The sequence below is a fragment of the Desmodus rotundus genome, chromosome 9 (genome assembly GCF_022682495.2).
Source record: "Desmodus rotundus isolate HL8 chromosome 9, HLdesRot8A.1, whole genome shotgun sequence".
In the NCBI taxonomy this organism is placed as follows: Eukaryota; Metazoa; Chordata; class Mammalia; order Chiroptera; family Phyllostomidae; genus Desmodus; species Desmodus rotundus.
The window spans coordinates 63,078,981-63,102,292 of record NC_071395.1 but is presented as its reverse complement, the minus strand read 5'-3'; the positions used below and the strand labels follow the sequence as shown (position 1 = coordinate 63,102,292).

General features: G+C 47.0%; 1 protein-coding gene across 6 annotated transcripts in view; it reads right to left on the bottom strand.

Annotated features, from left to right (window-relative positions):
• The window catches only part of SLC47A1 (solute carrier family 47 member 1), an 82,148-nt gene extending 59,807 nt beyond the window's left edge, over nt 1–22,341 (bottom strand). For 2 of the 6 annotated variants that reach the window (XM_071219283.1, XM_071219286.1), the window contains exon 1: nt 22,015–22,340. In XM_071219283.1, the coding sequence (XP_071075384.1) occupies nt 22,015–22,149 (135 nt within the window). In that variant the 5' untranslated portion in view covers nt 22,150–22,340. Of the gene's footprint in view, nt 1–21,056; nt 21,708–21,758; nt 21,923–22,014 lie in introns of those variants that run through there. The other 4 variants (XM_071219284.1, XM_053911562.2, XM_045199230.3 and 1 more) reach the window with 4 other exon arrangements.
• Between the last annotated feature and the right edge of the window lie 971 nt (nt 22,342–23,312).

The following is a 23,312-nucleotide window of genomic DNA, read 5'->3' as shown; positions in this document are numbered from 1 at the left end:
TTCAGCTTCTAGGACTATGAGCCATTCTTCCTCACAATTCCAGGAACCACTGTGAATTCTTATTTCATTTTCTTCAGTTAATTTATTTTGTTTTAATATTTTATTTATATATGTTTGGAGACAGGGAAAGGGAGAAAGAGAGGGAGAGAAACATCGATCAGTTGCCTCTCACATGCCCCTAATTGGGGACCTGGCCCACACCCCAGGCAGGTGCCCTGACTGGGAATTGAACTGGCAACCTTTTGGCCTGCAGGCCAGCGCTCAATCTGCTGAACCACACCAGCCAGGGTTAAAGCAGTTAACTTAAAACCACCTCCCATCTCCCCTCACCCCTCACCCCTACCCCTCACCAGACCATCATTCCAGCATATCATAGGAAAGCCTCTTTCCTGGGAGGCTCCTGTGGTCCAAGGGGTGCATCCCTCGGAATCTCCTGCTCCCGAAAAAAGAGAACAGGTGCCAAAGACTGACTGCTGCTGCTGCGGTGCTGCCTCTGAGCTCTTCATGGGAAGCAGACCTCTCAGTTCTGAGCTCAGACAAGACTGTCTTTCTTGGGCTCCCAGTGGCAGCTGCTGCTCCTCGCATCCGTCAGCCCCCACACAACCAACAGCACAGCGGGTCCAAATTTGCATTGCTGGGACCTAACCAGGTTCCTGCCCCTGATGTTTCAGGTGACTGCCCTCTTCCTTCCCAGAATCCACATCTGTGGAGTTTTCAAGTCTGCTAATGGGCCCAGATCTTAAGACATGAGAGGCCTGCTCCAAACCACATGGGGGGGGGGGCACCTTTTCTGCATTAACTTCCAACCAACCACGACCTAGGTACCTCTCTCACTACACAGAAACCAAGTGTGACTCTAACCTCCAACAAGGCCTCCTGCTACGCAGCACAAGGGATGTCTTTAGAATGCATTACCGAAATAGCCGAAATGAGGCAGAAGACAAAGGACACCAAAAAGCTGAGGGGCAGGCATGTAAATAGAAACAGTTGGCATGAAGAGCTCAAATCTGCAAAGCCAAAGCGAGAGCTGAGGGACCCTACGGCCCGCACCAGGAGGTGCGTCACCGCCCTAACAGATAACCCTGTACTTCCATTCCGTGGAGCCTGTTGTCTCTTTGTGAGTTTATACAGCTTCAAGGGTCACAGCGTCCTTTCTTTCTGTAAAGTCAGCATCACTCTCCAGTTTTTCAGGTGCTTGTCTCTTAAGCCTTTATGTGCATACATCATTGCAGTCAGTTGTGTTACGGAATCTGCTTTCCCCTACTCATTTCCACTGCAGTGCCCTGAGTCCCCACAGGCCACATGTCAGCTTTTTCATGGCTTCACATGAAAACATGCTCCGCATCCTCTTCAGTCAGGCCTCTGGGCAGCTCCCCAGGTTTTGATCTTACACACCGTACTGCACAGAACATACTCACTCGGGAGGCGAATGGGCATTTTCTCGGGGTTAGTGATGACATTTGGATGATAAAGATTATGACAGAGAGATTAAATAAACATGGGCCTGTGGGAGGAGCTAGGGGTTCTGGGAGGAGTGCCGAATGCCATGTCATCACAAGAATCCTGCAGGAAAAACTATGCTCACGGTAAAGCTCTATGGGGGTAGCTGTCCCTCCCCTTAACTTCCTTTCCCTCCTAATAGTACTGTACGTGTACTTCTCCATCGAGGCACACCACGCAGTGTGTGCACATGGCTTGTAATGTCTGCATGCTCTGGCTGCCACCTCTTTCCTTCTCCGTTGCATGAATGCGTCACTTCTTAATTCAACCCACAGAGTGTCCACAGTAATGATCTTCTCACTTGCACACATTTCTTTGTACACTTAGGGGAAGATACCCTTTAAGAGGAATTCCTGTAAGTGTAATTGTTGCCAAAGGGTATACATATTTCAAGTTTTCACAGGTAGTACTAAAGTGTGTGTTTGTGTAGAGAGGTGGGGAGGGAAATTTAATCCAGCCTCCGCATTACAATTTCAAGGCCTCTTCAAACTGAGGGGTATGTGGTGTGGGGTAGACAAGACAGTGCTCTTGCTTTTGTGGAGGTCAGAAATACAACAAAATCAGCAGCAACTCGGAGGAAGGCCTGGGGAGAGAGCTTGGGCAGACGAGCCTAGGGATCGAGCCTGTTCAGGGCTGTCGGGCTCATGGCAGAAGAGGCAGGTGGCAAGGGCTCCCTCAGCACCAGCCTCTCGAAGAGGGCAGGCAGGGTGGGCAAACAACTCCTGAAGCAAATCCCCAGGCCTGGCTCAGGAAGGGACTCAGGCTAAGGCCAGGAGTGTGGCTGTGAAGCAAACTTAGAGAACAGACCTGGAGCCTAAAGGAGGGGAACAGAGGCCCTGGGCCTCCCCCACAGTGACCCCAGGCTCCTCTAGAGGGGGCCCCTGCCAACCACCACAGCTCCTGGACAGGGGGCGGAAGGGTGAGTGTCAGATGCCTCCACCATTGGGGTGGTTTGGGGCTTCACCTCTGATTACTTCGTTCAAGCTTCTGGCCTAATCCCGGGACTATCACGACCTTTCTCTTTTTCCCCAAATAAATCTTTTTTGGTGATGAAACATCTAATTGATATTATTTTTCAGTTGACAAGGTCAATGGTGAACCTAATACATATGATGGTGGTCCCATAAGGTTAAAATTCCTACCACCCAGTGACCTTTAAGCTGTCACGAGCAAGGGAGCGTCCGTTCCCTGCAAGGAGCCACTCACACATATTTGTGTCTTCCTGGGACAGACCAGTCAGCCAGGACAAGTGGACCAGGGAAACTGAGAGGGACAGTTAAACGGCCATCTAACAAATCTCAAAATCCTATCTTCCCTAACCAAGGACACTTAAGGGCAAACGGTTTACACTTCTCCTCCCCAACCAGAGGGTAAATAGTTCAAATCACCTACTCAGGGAGATGGATCGCAGAAATCCGGTTAGTGCCATTGGTGCCAGCCACACCGAAGGATGGACGGAGTCAGGGGAATAAATCTCATGGGGCACAGCAGCATGAAGCAGATGAATGTTCTATTGCTATCCTCCCCCGAAGTCCCAGGTTTCAAAACCCCCAAGACAAAGGACCCAGAGCTCTCTCCCTTTCCCTCTCCCCACCCCCGGAGCATTACCTTATCTCTCTCCCTCCTAAGCTCCAAAGGCCCTTCTTTTGCCTCTTTAACATGTTTCCTGAGCCCATTTCTTCCAAAGGACCTTTTTTTGCCTCTGTAACTTTCTAAATAAACTTTCTCTTGTAGTCTGAGTCTGGCTCTGCATTCTTTCTTTGCTGGAACTATTGATGTAAGAAACATTCAAACACGTAGAGAATTTTTGGTGAGTTTATTTGAGCCAAACTGACAATTGCCAGGAAGCAACACCTCAACAGTGTGAGGACTGCTCCAGAGAATGGCAGCTTAACGCCTTAGTTTGTGCATTAGAATCAGAGGAGGAGCCACAAGGGGGTTACATGAAGTCCATCGGGGATAGATTAGGGGAGGCAGGAGAAAGCAGTGGGGGATGGACCTCTGGGATTGGATCAAAGGTAAAATGATAGACACACTTCTTTTATAGAGATGGGTACAGGATAGTAACAGTCAACAATTAACATGATAACAGTAACAATGAGGAGGTTTGTGGTGTCACCTTGTGCCCAAAGGGTTTTGGGGGGGAAACGGAAGTTACCTTGACATTCCAGGAGTCCGTTACCACTGTTGCAAAAAGACAAACAGGCAGGCTCAGTTAAGGTAAACATTGACCTTTGTTAGGGAAAAATACTGGCCCAGGACATGAGCACCCAACATGAACTGCTTTTAGTTAATAAGATTTCATTTTAGACCATCCTCTTTGGTTACTTTAGGTCTGAGTTTGTAAGACTGTCTTGCAGGCCTCCCCTGAGCTTGTCATGTTAATATATGGCCCCTTTTCTTCCACATGTCCCCCTCTTGGTCATAAATCAATCCAAACAATGCACTGCTGACCAACCGTCTGGTTGGATACCAGGTCCTGTTACAGAACAGACCGGAGGGAGGGCGGGGCGGGGCAGGGACGAAATACTATTACCTAATGGACCCTCCCTTCTCCCGGGTCCCCCTGTGCTGGGTTCACCTTGCCCACCGCCAGGGAATTATAGCTCTCAATGTCAGAGATTGGTGAAAAGGAAAGGAATTATTTATTCAAAAGTTATACAGACTTGAGAGTAATGACTTAATGGTGTCTTCATTAAAATCCCAAAGTCTCCTAGAATACTCACAAATGCACACAGTCCTTCCTTCCCCCCTCTGCCCAGTCCAGGGGTATCGCATCTCAGGAACAGAAATAGAAGTCCATGGCTCAGGTAGCCCCTGGTTCTTCCCAGTAATCCATGCTTGGCTAGCCGGCCTCCCTCAGCTCCCAGCACCATCAGCTGTGTGACCACCGAAATCTCCAGTTAACCCAAAACCATGTGACACTTTCTAATGGCCCACCAGCAAGAGTTCTTTCAGCCCTTTTCTTCCCAGCAAGGTCTCTCCTGCTTCCTAAGCCATATGGCAAAAGGGAGCACCCCAAAGCCACATGGTCCCCACCTAGCATGGCTGCCATGCCTTGGTTTAAATCCCAGTGCCAATCTTCCTCTGCAGCCCTATTTCCAACTCCTCCCACAATTGGCTACACCTGCCAGCATTCCCATATTTTTCCAGCTTTTCTGGGCTGCCATAGTAAGTCCGGGCAGGCATGGCCCTATGATGTGGAGCCAATCATCTCCAAGCTCTCACGCAGGTGCTGTAACTGGGGGCAGTTGCCTCCCAGTTATGTCAGGGGTCACAGTCACTCCCATCTCCCTGGCTCAAAGCATGGCCACAGCTATTTAACATATCTATGAAACCAGTTAAAAGTTATAGATATGTTAAGTGACCATGCCTGAGGTTAGTTGCAAAACTGTTGCTATGCAGAACAACTCTCAATGGCCCTGCTCCATGTGTCCCATCCCCCAGTTCAGACTTCTGGGGGTGAGGACAACCTATATATTTTTTTAAAAAAAAATATTTCCAGGACACGCTGAGTTCTGAACCCCATTACAAATCCCTATTTGGGTCCCCCCTGGCTGCACCATACTACAAATCCCCCCTTTCAGATATATAACCCCTTCATAATCATATAAAGGACAATGGGCAAAGGTCTCATCTTCTTATAGCTACTTCTGGCTGGACATGGATGTTGTCTTATACACCCTTGGGTCAGGGGTTCCCTGAAAGGGGGGGGGGCAGCATAGAGGGCATCCTTCCCATAAGTGGAAGGGTCTTACAGAATCCAGGTCATTGAGCTGTCACCGGGAAGTTGTAGGCTCAATGTCCAAAGGCTGGCATTACTGGACAGTTGGCATCCTTGTCATATTCTGGAGGTGACAGATTTGTCAAGAGAGTTGGAAGGCACAATTAAATCATAACCACTAGATGACGAAGGCGGGGACTTAGGTAAAGAATGGCTCATCTGGAGGAAGGTAGACAAGGCATGCTACACCTATCCAAAGCCCTTGTGGCCCACTGTACTTAGCTTGGGCGGAGGGGAATATTTTAGGATTTCCCCCCTTTCAGATATTCTGGGCCCTTTCTGTCCAAGACATTAGGACAGAAAAGTTCAGATCAGTTCTAAAGTGAAGCCCACAGACCGACCCAACCTTTCGCCAACCCAATCACTCAGTTCAGCCAAACCGTTGAGTGTCAGGGGGCGATGATGAGGATAGGCTCCTTAGGTTAGGTCTACATTGCAACCAATCACTGGGGTAAGGAGGTCATAGGAACACGCCCTATGAAAACAGAAGGAAGAACACATATGTTACCTCACACAACAGTCCCCAAGCCAGTCTCTGTGCCTGGGAGACTGTGTGTTGGAAGACATCCCATTGCAAGGCCCTTGCTGCAATGACATCTAACAGTGGCAATTTGACAGGTCCTTCGTGCCTGCAAATTGGACATCTTTGGTGATATTACAAACCCAGTATCCACTTTCAAATGAAAACAAACTTTCAAGACAGTTAGCTGTGCCCTTCCAATGTCCAATACTGAGCATTGTGATTTTCTTTCACCTGGGATCTTTAGGTCCACTTTGCTGGAACTCACACAGGGAACCTTTAGATTGACTTTTCAATCTGCCCCTCGGGGCACAGAAGCAGAGCCACACATCTGCCATCTGGCTTCACCTGTACCAGTTGTTTCACTCAAATCCATGAGGCTTCCACTGTGCCTACAGGTTTGTTTTTAGCCATCTTTCAGGAAAGCAACCTTCGTTCCTTCTCTGGAAAGACTGCCATGAACTGCACAACCAAGCAAGGTACCAGGCTTTTTCTTGCTTTGCAAGTCAATCCCAGTTCCTCAGGGCCTTCTGGTGACAACCAGAACCTAGACATGCCTCCTTCAGGCATGACATTCCAGTCAAAATCTTGGTTAACAAAACCACCATCAATGACTGGTCTTAATGGATTTATGCAAAGAAACCTTACGTCATCACTCACTCCTTCAGAATGCCAAGTTCTGGAGGGGTTAGGTAGGGCGAAAATACAAAGCATGAAAGAAAATCCTTTTCCTTCTGATATCCACCAAGATTGCATCTCCATGCCTTATACCTTCCATTACTAACACCACATAATTTCTTTCCAAAACTTTCACAAACTTCTACAATCTTTGCAAACCCTCTTCATTTCCATGCCTCATATTCTCTCCAGAAAACCTTGATTTAGCTGAAGTTTCCTTTCCTTCAAGTTCAAAACTTTCACATTTCCATTTATCTTTATAGCTTCCCATAGACCTTCTGCAGCATTCACAAACTTTCTATATGCTTTTATACACCTTCTTCATTTACACGTCTTACACTTTCCATTGTTCATTTTCCTACAGAGTGTGAAGTTTTAACCATCCCTGGAAACCTCAATTTCTTTTTCAGAGCAGAGACAGAGAAAATCCAAATCACAGAGGTCCTGAAGAACAGTACACAGGTAGAGGCATTCTCTTGCACCATTGTGTCCACTGGTGCCTCCGCCGAGACCTGCTCTTTCAGGCCCTGTGTCTTGGCAGAGACATGCTCCTTTGCCTCAGGCTGAAACACTCATCAGGACCAAATGACCCTTCCTGGGTCCCAAGTGGCAAAGGAATTCTCCCAACCGGTTACAGGCGACCTTTCCTACGTCTTACAGGTGACCTTAACTAGGTCTTCAGGTACATAAGACTTCTGATCAGAAACAGAACCAACTGAAACCACATTCCCATAAAACCAGAAAATGAGTAGTTGAGGTTTCCTTTCCTCCAGGTTTAAAACTTTCACCTTTCCTACATAGTTTTACCAATCCAGATTTAACCATAATTCAATTTTAATCCCTCTTCCTTTCCCACACTGGGAAGGACTGTACTTAAACTCAGTACTTAAACTCAATATGTGGCAGCTAAAAGTCCCTAGCACTGCAGGCACCTTCCACTAAAAGTCCCTAGATTCTCAGGGACATCCTGCAGCTTTCTGAAGCTTAGACCTTGAAAACACCCTATAAATCAGATGGTCACCCTTGGACCCCAGTTCATGACCTTCAGAACCAGAGCTATCCCTATCAGAACCAGTTGCACAGAGAACCTGACTGGTGCAGTGCCCCCACAGCAGCAACACACAGCACATAATCTGAAGACAACCCTTAGCCCAGCACCTCGCCCAGTTCCAAGATGGCGGAACTCTCAGGTGACCCACCATCCAAGCTGGCAGCGCCCGAGCACGCTAGGCCATCCAAGGTGGCGACGCGCATGCAGGACCCGTCCTCCGCCGTGGGGCACTCACGTGGCTCATCCTCCATTTTACCCGAAATGGTGACGCACCCACGTGGCTTGCTGTCCAATCCCCAACATTCATGCAGGCTCACTTTCAGAGTCTAGGGGTTTGCTTCCTCCCCAAACCTGAGCACAGGTTCCCTTAGCACCACCTGGGCCCAGCAAAACTCTAAGTGAGCAGCCAGGGGCAACCTGGAAGCAGCACACTAACCAAACCATTATCCACAACCCCATTATTCCAAAGCTGTGTTCAGAAACAAGTTTTCAACCAAACCATTTCCCTTCTCTGCTCTGTTCTGAGACCCATTTCCTTTCCACCTTTCTGGGCGTGACTGGGCGGCCAACGCCCTCAGGAGGAGTGCAGGGAAATTCTGAGACTGGGAGAATTCCGCAGTCTCACTCTCCCACTCCTGAGGGGATTGGTCTGCCAGGCAATTATCGTCCCACCAGAGTCGCCAAACACTGTTACAGAACGGGCCCGTGGGGAGGGCGGACAAAATACTATTACTGAATGGACCCCCCTTCCCCCAGGTTCCCCTGTGCTGGGTTCGCCTTGCCCACAGCCAGGGAATTATAGCTCTCAATGTCAGAGATTGGTGAAAAGGAAAGGAATTATTTATTCAAAAAGTTATACAGACTTAGAGTAACGACTTAATGTCTTCACTGAGATCTCAAAGTCCCTTAAAACACCCAAAAACACACACAGTCCTTCCTTCCCCCCTTTGCTCAGCCCGGGGCACCATATCTCAGGAACAGAAATAGAAGCCTGTGGCTCAGGTAGTCCCCAGTTCTTCCCAGTAACCATGCTTGGCTGGCCGGCTTCCCTTGGTTCTCAGCACCATCAGCTGTGTCACCGCCACGATCTCCAGTTCTTAATCCAAACCCATGTGGCACCTTCTCATGGCCCACCAGCAAGAGTCCTTTCACCCCTTTCCTTCCAGCAGTGTCTCTCCTGCATTCTCCCAAACTGCTAAGACAGAGCTCTGCATCGCTGCTACATCTCGCTTTCCATCTTCCTAAGCTGCTTGGCAAAGGGAGCCCCAAAGCCACGTGGTTCTCCTCTCGCCAAAGCTGTGCGGTCCCCTCTTACTCCAAGCTCTCACTCAGGCGCAATAACCAGGGGGAGCTGCCCCCCAGTTACATCCTGTGTGGAAGTCACTCCCATCCCCCTGGCTCAAAGCATGGCCATGGCTATTTAACATATCCATGAAACCAGTCAAAGCTATAGATATGTTAAATGACCATGCCTGAGGTTATCTACAAAACTGTTGCTATGCAGAACAGCTCTAGATGGCCCTGCTCCATGTGTCCCATCCCCCAGTTCAGACTTGTAGGGGTGAGGACATCCCATATTTTTAATATTTCCTGGACACCCTGAATTCTGGACCCCATTACAAATCCCTCTTTGGGGGGGGCCCTGGCTGCACCCTGTTATAGTCCCACACTGCTAGGAAGGCTCAGAGTCAACATCAGTCTTGCTGAACAGGGCAAATGCTGGGGACAGGGCAAGACCGTAACCTCAGATGGCACTCAAGGTCAAATTGCTACTATTCAAAAAGGCAGGTGACTGGAAGGCACTCAGATCCTCTCTGCCCTTGTTCAAAAGTATTCTGGATCATCGTAATTTTTGAGCTACCATGATCCGAGATTGCTGCTTGTCTTAAGTTTTGTTTGTCTGCATCTAGTATAACATTTACATACTAGGAACAAGAGCAACAGTATTAAACCAATTAGGACAGAAAATGTCTAATACTAGACGAGGAAGCGTCTGAGGGGAACAGGCATCCCAGCCGACCGAAACCCTCACATGTGTCATCACAGCGTCTTTGTGAAGCTAATAGTATGTTTTCCTCCTCCGTCCACTGTCCTTTGTTCCTTACGATATGTTTGGCCAGATGAATTAAGACTTCCTACTATTTCATTATTCAGAAGCTCTGTTGTTTTTGCTGGACACTTGGTTTACATAGAAATGACTTCATGGGGAGGATTAAGTTCAATTTCCCAAAATATTGGATTTTCAGTATCAATATTATCATAATCTTTTTTTAACCTGAGATAGAATTATTTTGCCTATGATTTCAGTATTACACCATATTCCAGTAGTATTTAACATAAACTTGGTATTATTATGATAAAAATCACTTGGTATAACAGAAGAATTCTCTCACCCTTCCCAGCAAAAATGCCCCTTTCCCATATACCAGATATTGCTATTTGTTGGGGTAGATACAATAGGCCAGGATTGGGTGAATTCGGTAGTCCATATAGATTAGAGGCATAACCATTCACCTTTATGAATTTCACAAATACTGAGATGGGTTTCCACTGTTTATTATTTTTAAATATGGCCCACCTCCTTCCCCTTGGGAGTATTCCAGTGTTGCTGAGGATGGTCTACTAAGAATTTAAGCTTAGGATCTAACCAAGTACCTGGGCTTTTAAGACACAATGTTGTAGATTACAGTCCCCATTCAAAATTTTCCAAACTCCAGGGGATCCATGAGTCCCATAAATGTCTGGCCTGGGCTTCTGCACCCATTATAGATGGCTACTGTTTTCAGACCTACTTCAGATTCTGTTTGCATTGGCATAGGCCAGGGGTCCCAAACCCCTGGGCCAGGGACCAGTATCGGCTTGTGGACTGCTATGAACCAGACTGCACGAGCAGCAGAGAGCGAAGCTTCACTCACATTAGTACCTGAGATATGCCTCCTGCGCAAAGAAAAATCGTCTTCCACGAAGCCGATCCCTGGTACCACAAAGCATGGGGACCACTGGCATAGACATTGGGCCCTGTTGAGTAGGGTTCAGGCACATTCCCATTGTTGGGTTTGTGTATGAGTTTTTATAGTCTGTTGAGTCTGTTCTATCCATTGAGCTAAGGCCTTATTGGCTTTCCATGCTGACTCCCACCCCTTTCCTTCTTGAAACAGCATTCCTTCTATATGACCTGTTTTAGATAGAGGTGCTCATTAACTGGAAGTTCAGCTTGTCCCAGAATCCTAAGGACAGCCCCTAATCCTCCAAGTATTCCCCTTTTATCTCTTTTAGAGGGCCAATGTTGTCAGATCCACTAGGAATGTTGTTACCATTGGGTAGCTATTGTTGGGGCACAATTGGGGTATAATGAATGGACCCAGAAATGTTGAGTTTCCCATGCTATAGGAACCCCCAAATGAGCTAGAGTTTGAGTATTCCATAGGGCTTCCCACAAGCTTCCAGGACGCAAGGAAGGTGGGCAATTTACAGACAAATCAACCTACCAAGTAATCCCAATAATTTCTGAAATGAGGGCCCATTGATGTTTTTTTCTTATTTCATGGACATCCAGACACAGCAGCATGGCTGGTGAGTCTGAAGTGAAACACAGGGCAGGTCACTACAAACCCTTCCCAACACATCCAGGTATTTTTCTTAGCTTTTCATCACCCATTGCTATGGCTACATAATACTCAGCTAGGTGGATCCACATTTGTTCTACCAGTGGAATTATCAGGGAGGTATTCTTGGAGGTATTTGTCCAAAATGGGTCGTTTATAATAGATATATCCAGAAAAAAATGTACCAAAGCTTATACTGATGGTAGGAGAAGACAAATGTGTGGTCAGCGAAGCATTAACTTCACTATCATGACTGGTAAACAGAATATCATTGTCCAGTAGGTGGGAAAGATTAGCGGGTACCCACATTGAATTTTTCATGTCTAATAAGGGAGGGGGTCTGGGAAGACAGCTAGTTTCCATTAGGAAGCTCTAAGGAGGATAATAATAATATAAAAACCACTTTATGTACATTCAATCAATAGAAGCATCAACTTGTGAGCATGCAGGCCTTGTTGATGTCAGGGACAGCTGTCTGCCTTCGTTGTCAGCAGCTTCTCGTCCTTGAAAAGTCCTTGATCTCTGCTGTAGATGGAGGCGAGCGTCAGAGACAGGGACAGGTATCCATTTGTCATTAGGCCCCTTAAGGTCCCTTCCAACAATGTTGGAGAGTCTTTAATGGCTTTTCACATGAACAAAAATCTCCTGGTTGTATATCATGGTCTTTGAAGTCTGTATCTCTCAAGAGCGCAATGTGAAATGTTACTGATTTATTCATACCTATAAGCTGATTAATGAGCCCTTAATAATAATGAAGAATATCACCTTTTATTAAAGTTGAATCATGTCCCTTCATATAGATTTATAGGGTGGTTAGTGACTGTTTCATAAGGAGAAAGGCTATGTTTGCCATAGATTTCAGGTTGAGGAGCACTATAAGGAGATCTCTTGGTCAAAGGAGATTAAAAGCTTCTGAAAATCTGCCTAGTTGAGTTTTAATTGTATCACTTGTATGTTCTGCCAATCCAGAGAACTAGGGGTGATAGGCACAATGAAAATACTGTAGAATAGGCCAAATAGTGCAAATGGATTGCATCGTTCATCTAGTAAAGGGTCCCTCAGTCACCAACTCCAAGGGAATTCCCAAATTTGGGAATTAATTTAATTTTTCTTTTTAAAATAATTTACCTCCTATTAAAGCTATCGCCCTCCTACAAGGGAATGCCTCAACCCATACAAAATCATGACTAAACATTTTTGTATTTTTGAGATGGTGACATTTGGATAAAATCCAGTGACCATACCTGGATCTAAAGGAAGTGAGAAATGTCCTTGGGCCCCATAGAATGATTTCCCTGGGCTGTATTTTGGACAGAGAGAATATTTGCTCTATACTTTATGATGTGCAGTAGGAGGCGGTTCCCAGTAACATTGTTTGCTCCATGAAGTCATCTTTTAGGACTCTCATTTTAGCTCATGTACAAGCTAAAGTACAGTATAGGTAATTAAGTTCCTACAGGTAGGGTTGGTTTCTGATTGGTTCCAAGCCATATCTGTTTGTACGGGATTAAGTTTGCCCCTGTTGTTGCTATATCCTCTTTTCCTCTGCAGCTGTCCTCTGGACCTATAAAAGAGTTTTTATTGATTTACTAGGAATCAAGGGGCGTTCTCAGGTCTGGACAACTTGGCTGTTTAATGCTGTCTGTCTAGCTGCAGCATTAGCTAAATACTTTCCTTTTGCTCCCATGGTGGCAGCTTAGAAAGCCCTGGAATTTTGATAATTGCCAATTGTTTCAATTTTTGTATTGCAACTAGCAATTTTGCAATCTACTTTCCATTTTTTTTAAGGGCTACCCTGAGAAAATTAAGAAGCCTCGCTGCTCTGACAATATTCTAAAGTTATGGGGCGCCCCAAAGGCACAGCTATTATCAGTGTAAACATTGGCTAGTAGACATTTAGGCCGATTGACAAGTGCGAGGTAGAAAAAATAACTAAGCTTGTTGGGCAGATCTTATTCAAGTAAAGAACTTTCTTGTGTCCACCATGGATGTTACTGCATATTCAGCTCAGTAATATTCTTGTTTATTTTTCAAAGATCCATCTGTATACCAAATTAAATCAGCATTATCAAGGAGTTTCTTATAAACCATTCCTAGGAACAAGAAGGTGGTCGGGTCAATTTGATTTTAATAAGAGATAGAGGCTGGGCCATTAATAAACATTTGGAATCCAACTGTGACAATATCCAGCCAAACCCAGGAATACTCTAAGCTGCTTTCTTATTTTTAGAAGAGGGAAAGACAGGACTCCTTTGAGTGTTTCAGGGTTGATTAGTGGCCTATCCTTATATATCAGATAACCAAAGTATTTTACCTGGGGTAAACAGAATCAAGCTTGTCCTTTGATATTCTATTATTGCATTCTTTTGGGAACCTAGTAAATGCCTAGAGTATAAACTAAATTATCCACATATTGGATTAAAGTGGAATCTCTAGGAAATTTAACGTCATCTAAATCAGCTTCTAGTATCTAAAGCAATAGGTTAGATGCTTCCTTGTATCCCTGGGGCATTGCTGTCCAAGTAAACGTGTAATCTTCCCAGGTGAAAGCAAAGAGGTATACAAAGAGAGCATAGTTATTCTTATTCTTATTTGGGAAAAGCTTCCCATGTAATATCACGCATCTCAAATAGGCCTAATTAGTTTTAAAATTTCCCTCTATAAAGAGAGAGAATAAATCCTTGCGGTATTCCGGGACCCATTGGAACAACTCCAAGTCAGTGTTCAGTTAAAAAGTCTCTTAAAATGTAAACTTTGGGAAGGTTTGTCATACACACTGACCTAAAAGACCATAACACAAGACTTTTTGTAAATCTAGGTAAAATAAACACATATTTCATGGCAATAACTTTAAAAGACATCAATCTGGGGGTGGGGGGTAGGGCAGGGGAGAGCAATGGGAGAAAAATGGGGACAACTGTAGTTGAACAACAACAACAAAAATTTTTAAGACATCAATCAAACTTAAACCAGGTTTAATATGAAGTACTTTGTCCAGACCACAGGACCCTGCCTAATTTATATAAGTATTTTAATTTCTTTAAGCCTGTGACAGGACAGCTAAACTCCAATCCTACCCAGCCATAAGCCACCACGCTAACTTCCGCCTTCTGCTTCTGTAAGCCCCTGCTTCCCCCTTTGCGCCATGCTCCACCCCACATTCTCGCACCAATAGTAATGGTCAGCCCCCTGCCTATATAAACAAGCTTTTGTCTTGCCCCAGGGCCCAGAATTTGGAGACTGCCTCCTCTGGGTCCGCATGTGTAAATAAACTCCACTTCACTACCCCAGGACTTCGTCTGAGTCATTTGTCCCATAACAAGCCAATAAAATATTATGCCCTGGTAATGCTGTCTGGAGGCAGGAAAAAACGCACTACACGTATTATACAGATGAACACATATTACATTAAAACCATACACATCAAGACCATACACATAATCTGAATTACTAATTTTTCTAGAGAGGACAAGGGCAACTTTAGCCATTTAAGGTTATAAACTTAAAACTTTCACAAATTTCTACAACCTTCACAACCTTTTTAAAAACCAAAGTCTTACAGTTTCACAAACCTTATCTGTTCAGAAATAACCATCTTTATAACTCACTTTCTTCCTTTTCCCTCAGATGTATTTTTATCTCATGCCTTCTATTATGAAAACCATGCAATTTCTTTCTGACTTAATTTGGATTTTTAATTTTCAGTAACCTCAATTTCCTATAATAACCAAAAATAAGTAGCCAGTACTCTCTAGATTGACTTTATGAACACATTTCATAACCTGTAGAACCATAGATTCCTCTATTGGCAAATACACTCACTTTCAAGAAACACACCAGAGACGTTTGTGAAAAAGACACTCATTAACAGCTTCAAACCCAGTCCACAGCCTCTCTGCAACCAAAACCAAAGGCAGATGAACCCAAGACTTGTCTAGCAATCAACATTTTAGCATTTCAAAATATCTAGATATCGAATAACCTTAATCAAAATTTACTAATTTAGAAAGGAATAGCTGAAATAAATTAAATTGATTTGATCAGATATGATTAAGGGGTTTCTTTCCAACACTTTTGATAAGATTTGTGGCAGGATGGGTGGGATAGGACAAAATGGCAGCCGCACTACAACCCAGAAGAGACAGCTGACGTCAAACCAGGGAACCACCAATGATAGATTGTCGCTTTGTTCAAGGAGACCAATCCCTAGCCCCCACGAAGAGAGCCAACCAGAATTTGGTGCATAAAACCCCACCATATTCCCTGCTTGGGCGGGGCCAGGGAACCTTGCTCGGGTGCACAAACCTCAATAAAGCTCTGTACTGCCTAATTTTGTGGCTGATTGGCATTTCTTCCTCGGCAGAGCCTAAGAAAACCTTTCAATTTTTACCTTCCAAAACTTTGCAGTATAAGAAACGGTGCAGGTAAGAGTTCCTGGAGACCTTGTATTTGCATTTCAAAGACAGACTTTGGTTTCAGAGTTGTAGAGGGGGAGGAGGAGGAGGAGGTCACTGGCACTTATTAGCTTCAGAAGCCTTCTGTAGTTCGGAGACAGTCCCTAAAATTTATTAACGTTAAAAAAAAATTATCTTGCTCCTCCTAGAAACTTTTAATTTCCAAATCAATATATGCTTCCCATTCATTCAGTTTAGTTTTAGAGCCAGCATTTTCTAATTTTGCATGCAAAAAAATTAGGCACCAAAAGAAAACTGCATTTTGGACATTTTAAGTTGATATCATTTCTAGTGAAATTCTCCCACTTCTGTAATGCACTTTGAAGTCAAGTCTTCCTACCAGGAGGATTAATGAGGTTTGGGGTCTGGGACTTTCTGGCCTTCGAGGCACAATTTCCCATGTTAATTTTAGTTTTATTTTGAGGTCTGTAAAGTCTGCACTTTACATTCTCAGAGAGCAATACCAATTGAAAAGCCAAAGTGAATAGAGAGGACCATGTGGTTTGGGGGTGCTCCTTTTTGCCACATGGCTTAGGCAGCAGGAGAGCAGAGCTGGGAAGAAAAAGGGAGAAAGGACTCTTGCTGGTGGGCCATGAGAAGGTGCCACATGGCTCTGGATTAACTGGAGATTGCAGCAGCCACACAGCTGATGGTGCCAGGAGCCTGAATCACGGACTTCTACTTCTTTTCCTGAGATACCCTAGACTGGGCAGAGGGTGAGGGAAGGACTGTGCATCTGTGGGTATTCTAGAGGACTTTAGTATTTTAATGAAGACATTAAGTCATTACTCTGAGTCTGTGTAACTTTTAAATAAATAATTTCTTTCCTTTTCACCAGTCTCTGGCATTGAGAGACGTCTTTCCTCTGGCGGCAGGCATTTCAAACCTAGTAGGTGGGGGGGACCCCCAGAGAGAGAAAGGGGGGATCCTTTCTGTAATAATATATCGTGAACTACCCCCCATCTGTTCTGTAACAAAAGTTGAAAACCAGCCACTGTTTTTTTTTCCCTCCAGTCCTGCCTTAGCCTGGGTTCTGTCAACCCTTAACCTTTAGTTCCACCTTGAGGATTTAAGGTAACAGCTCAAATAAAGTCAGGGTCTCAGACCTTGAAACAGGGGGTCCAGGATTCTGGTTGAAACTCACCCAAGTTCACCCTTTGCAAAATGAGGAACCGGGGAGGCACAATGGGCCCCTGCTGGTCTCTGGCACCAGTCCGGGTCTGCAAGGTGCTCTTGGGTGGGTTTCTTTGGAATCCTGCTGACTACGCCACGTTAATGTCATCGTAAGAAACATTCAAACCTGTAGAGAATGTTTGGGGGTTTATATGAGGTGTTGCTTCCCCAATAAGAACTGCTGGGAAGCAACACCTCAACGGATTGAGAAATGCTCTGGAGAATGGCAGCTTAGCACCTTACTTTATACATTAGAATCAAAGGAGGAGCCATAGGGGGTTATGCGAAGACCACTGGTGATAGATTAGAGGGGGCAGGAGAAAGCAAAATGGGGAAACCTCTGGGATTGGATAGAAGGTAAAATGATAGACACATACTTCTTTTATATAGGTAGGTACAGGATAGTTAACAGTCAACAATTAACATGATAACAATCACAATGAGGGGATTTTTGGTCTCAGGTTGTGCCCAAAGGGTCTGGAAAAAGGGAAATTACTTTGACATTCCAAAGCTCTGTTATCATAGAAGCAAAAAGACAACAGACAGGCTCAGTTAAGGTAAACATTGACTTTTGTTAGGGAAAAATACTGGCCTAGGACATGACTACCCACCATGAACTGCTGTTAGTTAATAAGTTTCATTATAGACCATCCTGTTAGAATGTACTGGGACATGGAGGACCTAAGTCACTGCCTGTGCTGGAACAAAGAAGGTATGCGTCACAGCTAAGTACCTGACCACGAGATTCCCTATTATCAGAAGCAACTGAGGTATAGCCACTGGCATCCTGCCGGAAACCAGCTGAATCCTCACTGCTCCTCCCCTCTCTCTTGAGCCTCTCCCAGAGCCAAGGTCTGTAAATCTCCCGTAAATCTCCCAGACTTTCTGTTGCCAGAATCAGCCATCCCTGATCAGAGGACAGTCTTGCAAACCTACACCCAGGACACCTGGGGCCTATCAGCAGGGTGACCCACCCTACTCAGGGGTCTGCTACACACCCTTAAAAACCCTTCTGCCCTTTCTCTTGCTGCTGCAGTCTGCTTGGACTCAGCCTGCCTGATCGCAGTGTCCTGCCTCAAGAAAAGCCCTTAATTGATCTTCGTGCCTCCTGGTCCTTTCTTAGCCACCTTTGTGGTTACTTTAGGTCTGAGTTTGTAAGGCTGCCTCACAGCCCTCCCCTGAGCTTGTCAGGTTAATATGTGGCCCCTCTTCTTCCACAGAACTAAAAAACCAAGGTCCAGCTTTGCCGGTAACCACTGGTGCTATGTTACTGCCAGCATCACTGGTAACCTCTCCCCAGTGCTAGGTTTGTTAGGGGAGACCCCTCCATCAGTCAGTAGTCACATTCAGGTTACACACAGAGAGGGAAACAGTACACAGTGGAAGCGAGCAGAGAGAGAGCCTCTGGAGGGAAGTTCCAGTCACTGACTGTGTCTGCAGGTAGGGAGGGAGGGGTGGTCTCAAGCCCAGAGGCTGTGGTGTGGCCCCATCTCGGGGAGTGGCAGGGCTCCAAGCTGGAGCTCTGGGTTCTCACAGCCCACCAGGGGTGGAGATCCCACCCATATCTGTGTCCAGACTTGTGGTTTTGGGTGTTTCTGTCACACCCCATTACCTTAGTCTTGACGCAGTACTCGACGTAACAGTCATGGCTGAGAGCGACTCTGTACCGCATTGCCAAAGGTGTCCATAAAGTCTGTGCTGCTCTTGCTCTCCGCGCTAGTGCAATGCAATCCACACACACTTTCTGGTGCCCACAGTGTTCAGTACAGTAACACACTGCACAGAGTCATAGTGTAGGAGGTGTAGGGGACAACTTGTCACACTAAAATATCTCTTTGGCATAGGATTATTTTAGGTTGGTTAATTTTAAGACACAGCAGACAAAAAAGGTGCTTTGAAAACCAAGCAGTTACCCTTAGGAAAAAGCATTTACATTTGTGAGGAAAATCTCCACGGGCAGGGGCATCACCCTGGCAGGTCAGGTAGGGAATGACCTCATCTTTAGAAACTCGTATCTGTGAAGAAGTCAAAGACTTAAATCTGCACAACTACGTGGCCCTTGTTAACCGTGCTTTTCTTAGTAACCTTCCATAACTGACTCTTCCCCCCAACATGTTATTTCGTCTTCAGCGGAAGATGGTAGTTACGGTGGTGGCTTCAGCCATTTTGGCGAGTTACTCACTTTTTCTGGGTCTCTCCCGTATACAGGAGGGAGACATATTATTAAACTAGTCTGTTTTTCTCCTGTTGATGTGTCTTTTATTACATGGCTGTCTCAGCCATGAACCCAGAGGGTCACAAGGAAAATTTTTCCTTCCCTACAGAGCAATAGGCTACATCATATAACCTAGGTGTGTTGTAGGCTATACCATATAGGTTTATGTAAGTGCGCTCTATGAAGTTCGCATGAGGATGACATTGCTTAAGGATGCATTTTTCAGAACGTATCCTTGCCGTTAAGTGGCAAATGACTACAGTGAAGTCACTAGACGAGAGGCCCCGAAACACCACGCTCAGATGGTCCAGTACAGGGGCTCTTCCTGAGCCTCAGTCCCGGGAGGACCCTGGCCCAGAGGTCCTATTTGCTAACCAGTACTTGATCTCAGTTCCTGGTTTCAAGCCTTTTGGGTGAGCTCTTGGTCACAGCTTGTGATTCCTGCACAGACCAATCAATCACCTGCGGAATGTATTCGCCCAGCTGAAGCCTAATCTGAAAAGATCGATTCTGAGGTCTATGGCAAGGAGGGATCTGTATTGCATATCCCCACCCCTACCCCATACGCATCCAATCAAAATGCGCTAGTCAAGGCCAGCCCCTCCAGAACTATCCCATCTCCACTTGCATACTGGTTTGCTCCCCTAGATGTCTCAAGGACTCCTGTCTCAACAGCCTGAACGGGCAGTGACTCGGACGCAGCAAGCTGCCTACTAGATAAAGGTCAAACCTTAGCCCGCTAACTGGTTGTTTAGCGTGTCCTCTGCCTGCAGTCAAGCCAATCTCTCCAGGTGCTCCTCCCCCGACGGAAAAGGCTCATGGTCTTTCTGCCCTGCGGCTCTAAAAGTTTTCTGGCTCCCAGGCACTCCTTTCTCCACACAGATGGAAACGAGAGCCCTCACACACAAGCGCCCTCAATGTGACGGCCCCTCTCTAACACCTTCTGTCATGCTGTGCACAGCCCATGCCTGTGGGGAATGGCAGTCCCTCCTTGGGATCTTAGATTTCTGACAATTCAGCCTGGCAGTGAGGTGTTAATGACAAAGAGAAAGCATGGTTGTAATGCCCAAGGCTAGGCCATTTCCACTACCACCTTTCCTCCCTACAAATACACACTTTCCTAAGGCTTTCTTCAGATAAATGAAAAGTGTCTCCATAATGTCTTTGCAGGTGTGAGCTGTACATCTCACACTTCCCTTTCTGTCATGCATTATTCTCTCTCCCCAGGCCTCATTAAAGCTCAGTGGCAGAGTGGTAAGTGCTATCACCAAATCCTCTTGGACACTAGTGAGTCAGTGTTAACATGGGAGGGCTGTAAGGCAGACAGGGAGTGGGAGAGAGATCACACAGGAAATCCAGACCAGGCATCCTCTACTACCTAGTGTATGGTGGAGCCTTGGAGAGCAGAGCATGGGACTCTGAGCATGGGAGGAAAAGGAGACATCTCCTCCTCCCCCTCGCCCTGCCCCTGGGGAGATAGAAAACTCACAGCAGGTAGGAGCAGAGATGGGAGTTGGAGGGGCTCCATCTGCAATTCATAAGAGACTGAACAGGTGCCAGAAGGCTAGGACCTCACTGGGTAAACCGTCACATAGAAACACACACAAAAAACTGGAAGGAAAATTTCTGAATTATCTCTCAGTGGTCAAACTTCAGAGCTTTTTTCTGTTCTTTATCTTGGTTTCCTATTTTTCCTACAAGGCATATATATTATGTTTGCACTTAACGCAGTTATATACACATACATGTATATATATAAAACAGAAAGGGCAAGGGGCTCAGCTTGTCAGTGGAGTGCTCATCCCTGGGGACCAAGAAAGTCCCCTCCTTCAAGGGGACAAGGGGACCAGCTCACTGCTGGAGTCAGCAGAGGCAAGCACCTGTCTTGGGAGGGGCCGGGTCTCAGAAAGCTGCCTTGTTTGTTCATTTTTTGTACTATCAGAGCAGTAACAGCCTGTGAAGACCTTTCTCACAACCGCTCTGTGAGGGGGTGTTGAGCCAAGGCACAGTCATTCTCCTGCTACAGACGCTGAGCAGAGTGGGGAGAGGGGACAAGCCTGCGGTTTCCTCACCCACCTGCTGAGATCAAAGCCGGGCCCTGGGCCCCAGGGACCGATATTCCAGATCATGCATTTTCTTTCGCTTCTGCAAAGTTTCACGAACTTCTCTTCCTGCTGGGCGGATTTTCATTTCCTGTCGTTGTCCCGGCATTATTTTTGCCACTGTGCCTACCACAGTGAGTATCACAAGTTCGCCCAGACTACGGCCTCACCACGCCAGAGGGCACACTGGCGGAGGCTTTGCCGATGCAGAATGTCTATCCAGGTCCAAAGGCTTATTTGCGCCGTGAAATCACACGGGGTCCTTGTCCAGTGATGGCTCTCCTACCCTGTTAACTTAAAAACCACCCAAGGTGGCAGAACAGGGCTGGGATTACTTTTCTGTGGGTCTTGTGGTTTGGGAAATCCATGTTACTTTTACATCCTGCAGAAAGAGCCCTAACCAAATTATAAAAGCAAACAAAACCTCAACCCAAAACTTTCCTGAGAGCAGCAAGTGGGGGGAGGCCAGTGTGGGGCGGCGTGCCCTCTGTGTCCTCGCGTAGCGGTTGACTCTAGATAAGGAATATTTTGGAGCTCTTAATCCAAAACAGAGAATTCACCTTCCCCCTCCCTGCCGCTAGATACTTTAGACACCTCGACGCCAGGACTGCCAGTTGTCAAAGTTCCCGAGTGTATTGCGGTTCGGGCAACTTGCTTGCTTCGCGGGAATACGCACCCAGAGAAGGCAGGATGAGCGCCTTCAGGTGAGCAGTCTCCCAAAGCCAGGCGCTGGCCCGCCGCGCGGGTGGGTGCGCAGGGCGCCGTGCTGAGCGAGCGAGCCACGAACGCCCGCCCAGGACGCCTGCCTGCCCCTGGCGCCCGGCAGCCGCCCGCCGCCTCCAGCTCTCGCTAGTTCACCCCTCCCAAGTCACAAGGGGCGACGCGGTCACGAGGCGACACGGTCAATGGGCTCCCAGACCGCCCGGACTCACCGCGGGGCCCGCCAGGACCAGCAGCGCCCTCAGCTCCTCCTGGAAGTTGGACAGCGGCAGGCAGCGCGGCCCGCGGCGCCTGGGGGCGGCCTCCCGGTCTCGGGGTCCGGCCCCGGGCTTCTCCGGGGACTCCATGTGTCTGGCGCGGTGCAGCCGGGAGTGCGGAGACTGCTGCCGGCAGGGCGAAGGGCCCACTCTTCTCAGTCCCCGCCCCGGCCCGCCCTCTGCCGCCGCAGCCCGCGCGCAGCCCGGGCCGGAGGGGCGCGCCGCCAGCCGGTCTGCGATCCGGTCGCGTCCCTGGCACCCGTGCGTGCGAGAACTCCTAGACTTGAAAGGCCAGGTTCGGAAAAGCTCTGGAAACAAAACTGAAAGTGTGGCAGGGGCTGAGCCCGCCGAGCCTCCGACGACGCCTCCGACACCGGGGCTGCCCTGGGCTCCGCGCCTGAGGCGGGAGAGGGGAGGCACAGGGGTGTCTTAAGGTCTGGAGCGTGGGTGGAAGCAGTTAGCCCCCGGCCAGGCCAGCCAGGGCCGCGGTGGGCGCACGCCCGCGTCTTGGACACCTCCGCTCTGGTGGTAGCGGTTCTGCAGACTGCCTTCAGCACAGGCCTTTAGCACGTGGAGTTTGGAATTCGCGTAGTCTTTTCTCTCCCTGCTTGTTCCAATACAGAATTTAGAATCTGTGAGGATAAAACATTTCCAGTAGGACCGATCGTGTTACGTTGTTGTTACGTGGGCTGGTTTTCTTGGATGATTCTCGTCAGCCTGGTGTGGGAAACAAGAGACCGTGAGCATCAGCAAATGTGGCTTCATGGCTTCAAAAAAGGACACCTGCCACGTACTACCTGGGCGAGCAGAGGCAACTTGCCTGCCTCCTAGAGCCTCAGTTTCTTCATCTGGACTCTCAAAATATCTACATCACCGGCTGTGATGAGGATTAAGTCAGATGGCATAGGTGGACCACCTGCCCTCAGCCTGGTGCACAATAATTGCCTAACAAATGATAGTTACCAGGACAAGGACGATTTCTGTGATAGTAAAAAAATCCTTTTGTTGTAAATGACCTAACATAAGCAAAGAAAGTGGAAAGCGTGAATTTGGGGGCTCACGTAATCAGGAAGTCCGGATTCAGGAATTCTAAAACAGACTCATCAGTGCTCTCTTTCTCTCCAGTCATTCCCCAGCCCCTCCCTCTTCCCACTACTTTTGATTCTCTCCTTGGTGATATTCTTTCTCTGTAGGCAGCAATCTTCTCCTGCTCTGGGGAGGGTGCCCTCTAGTGTAGGGGCTCAGAATGAGTC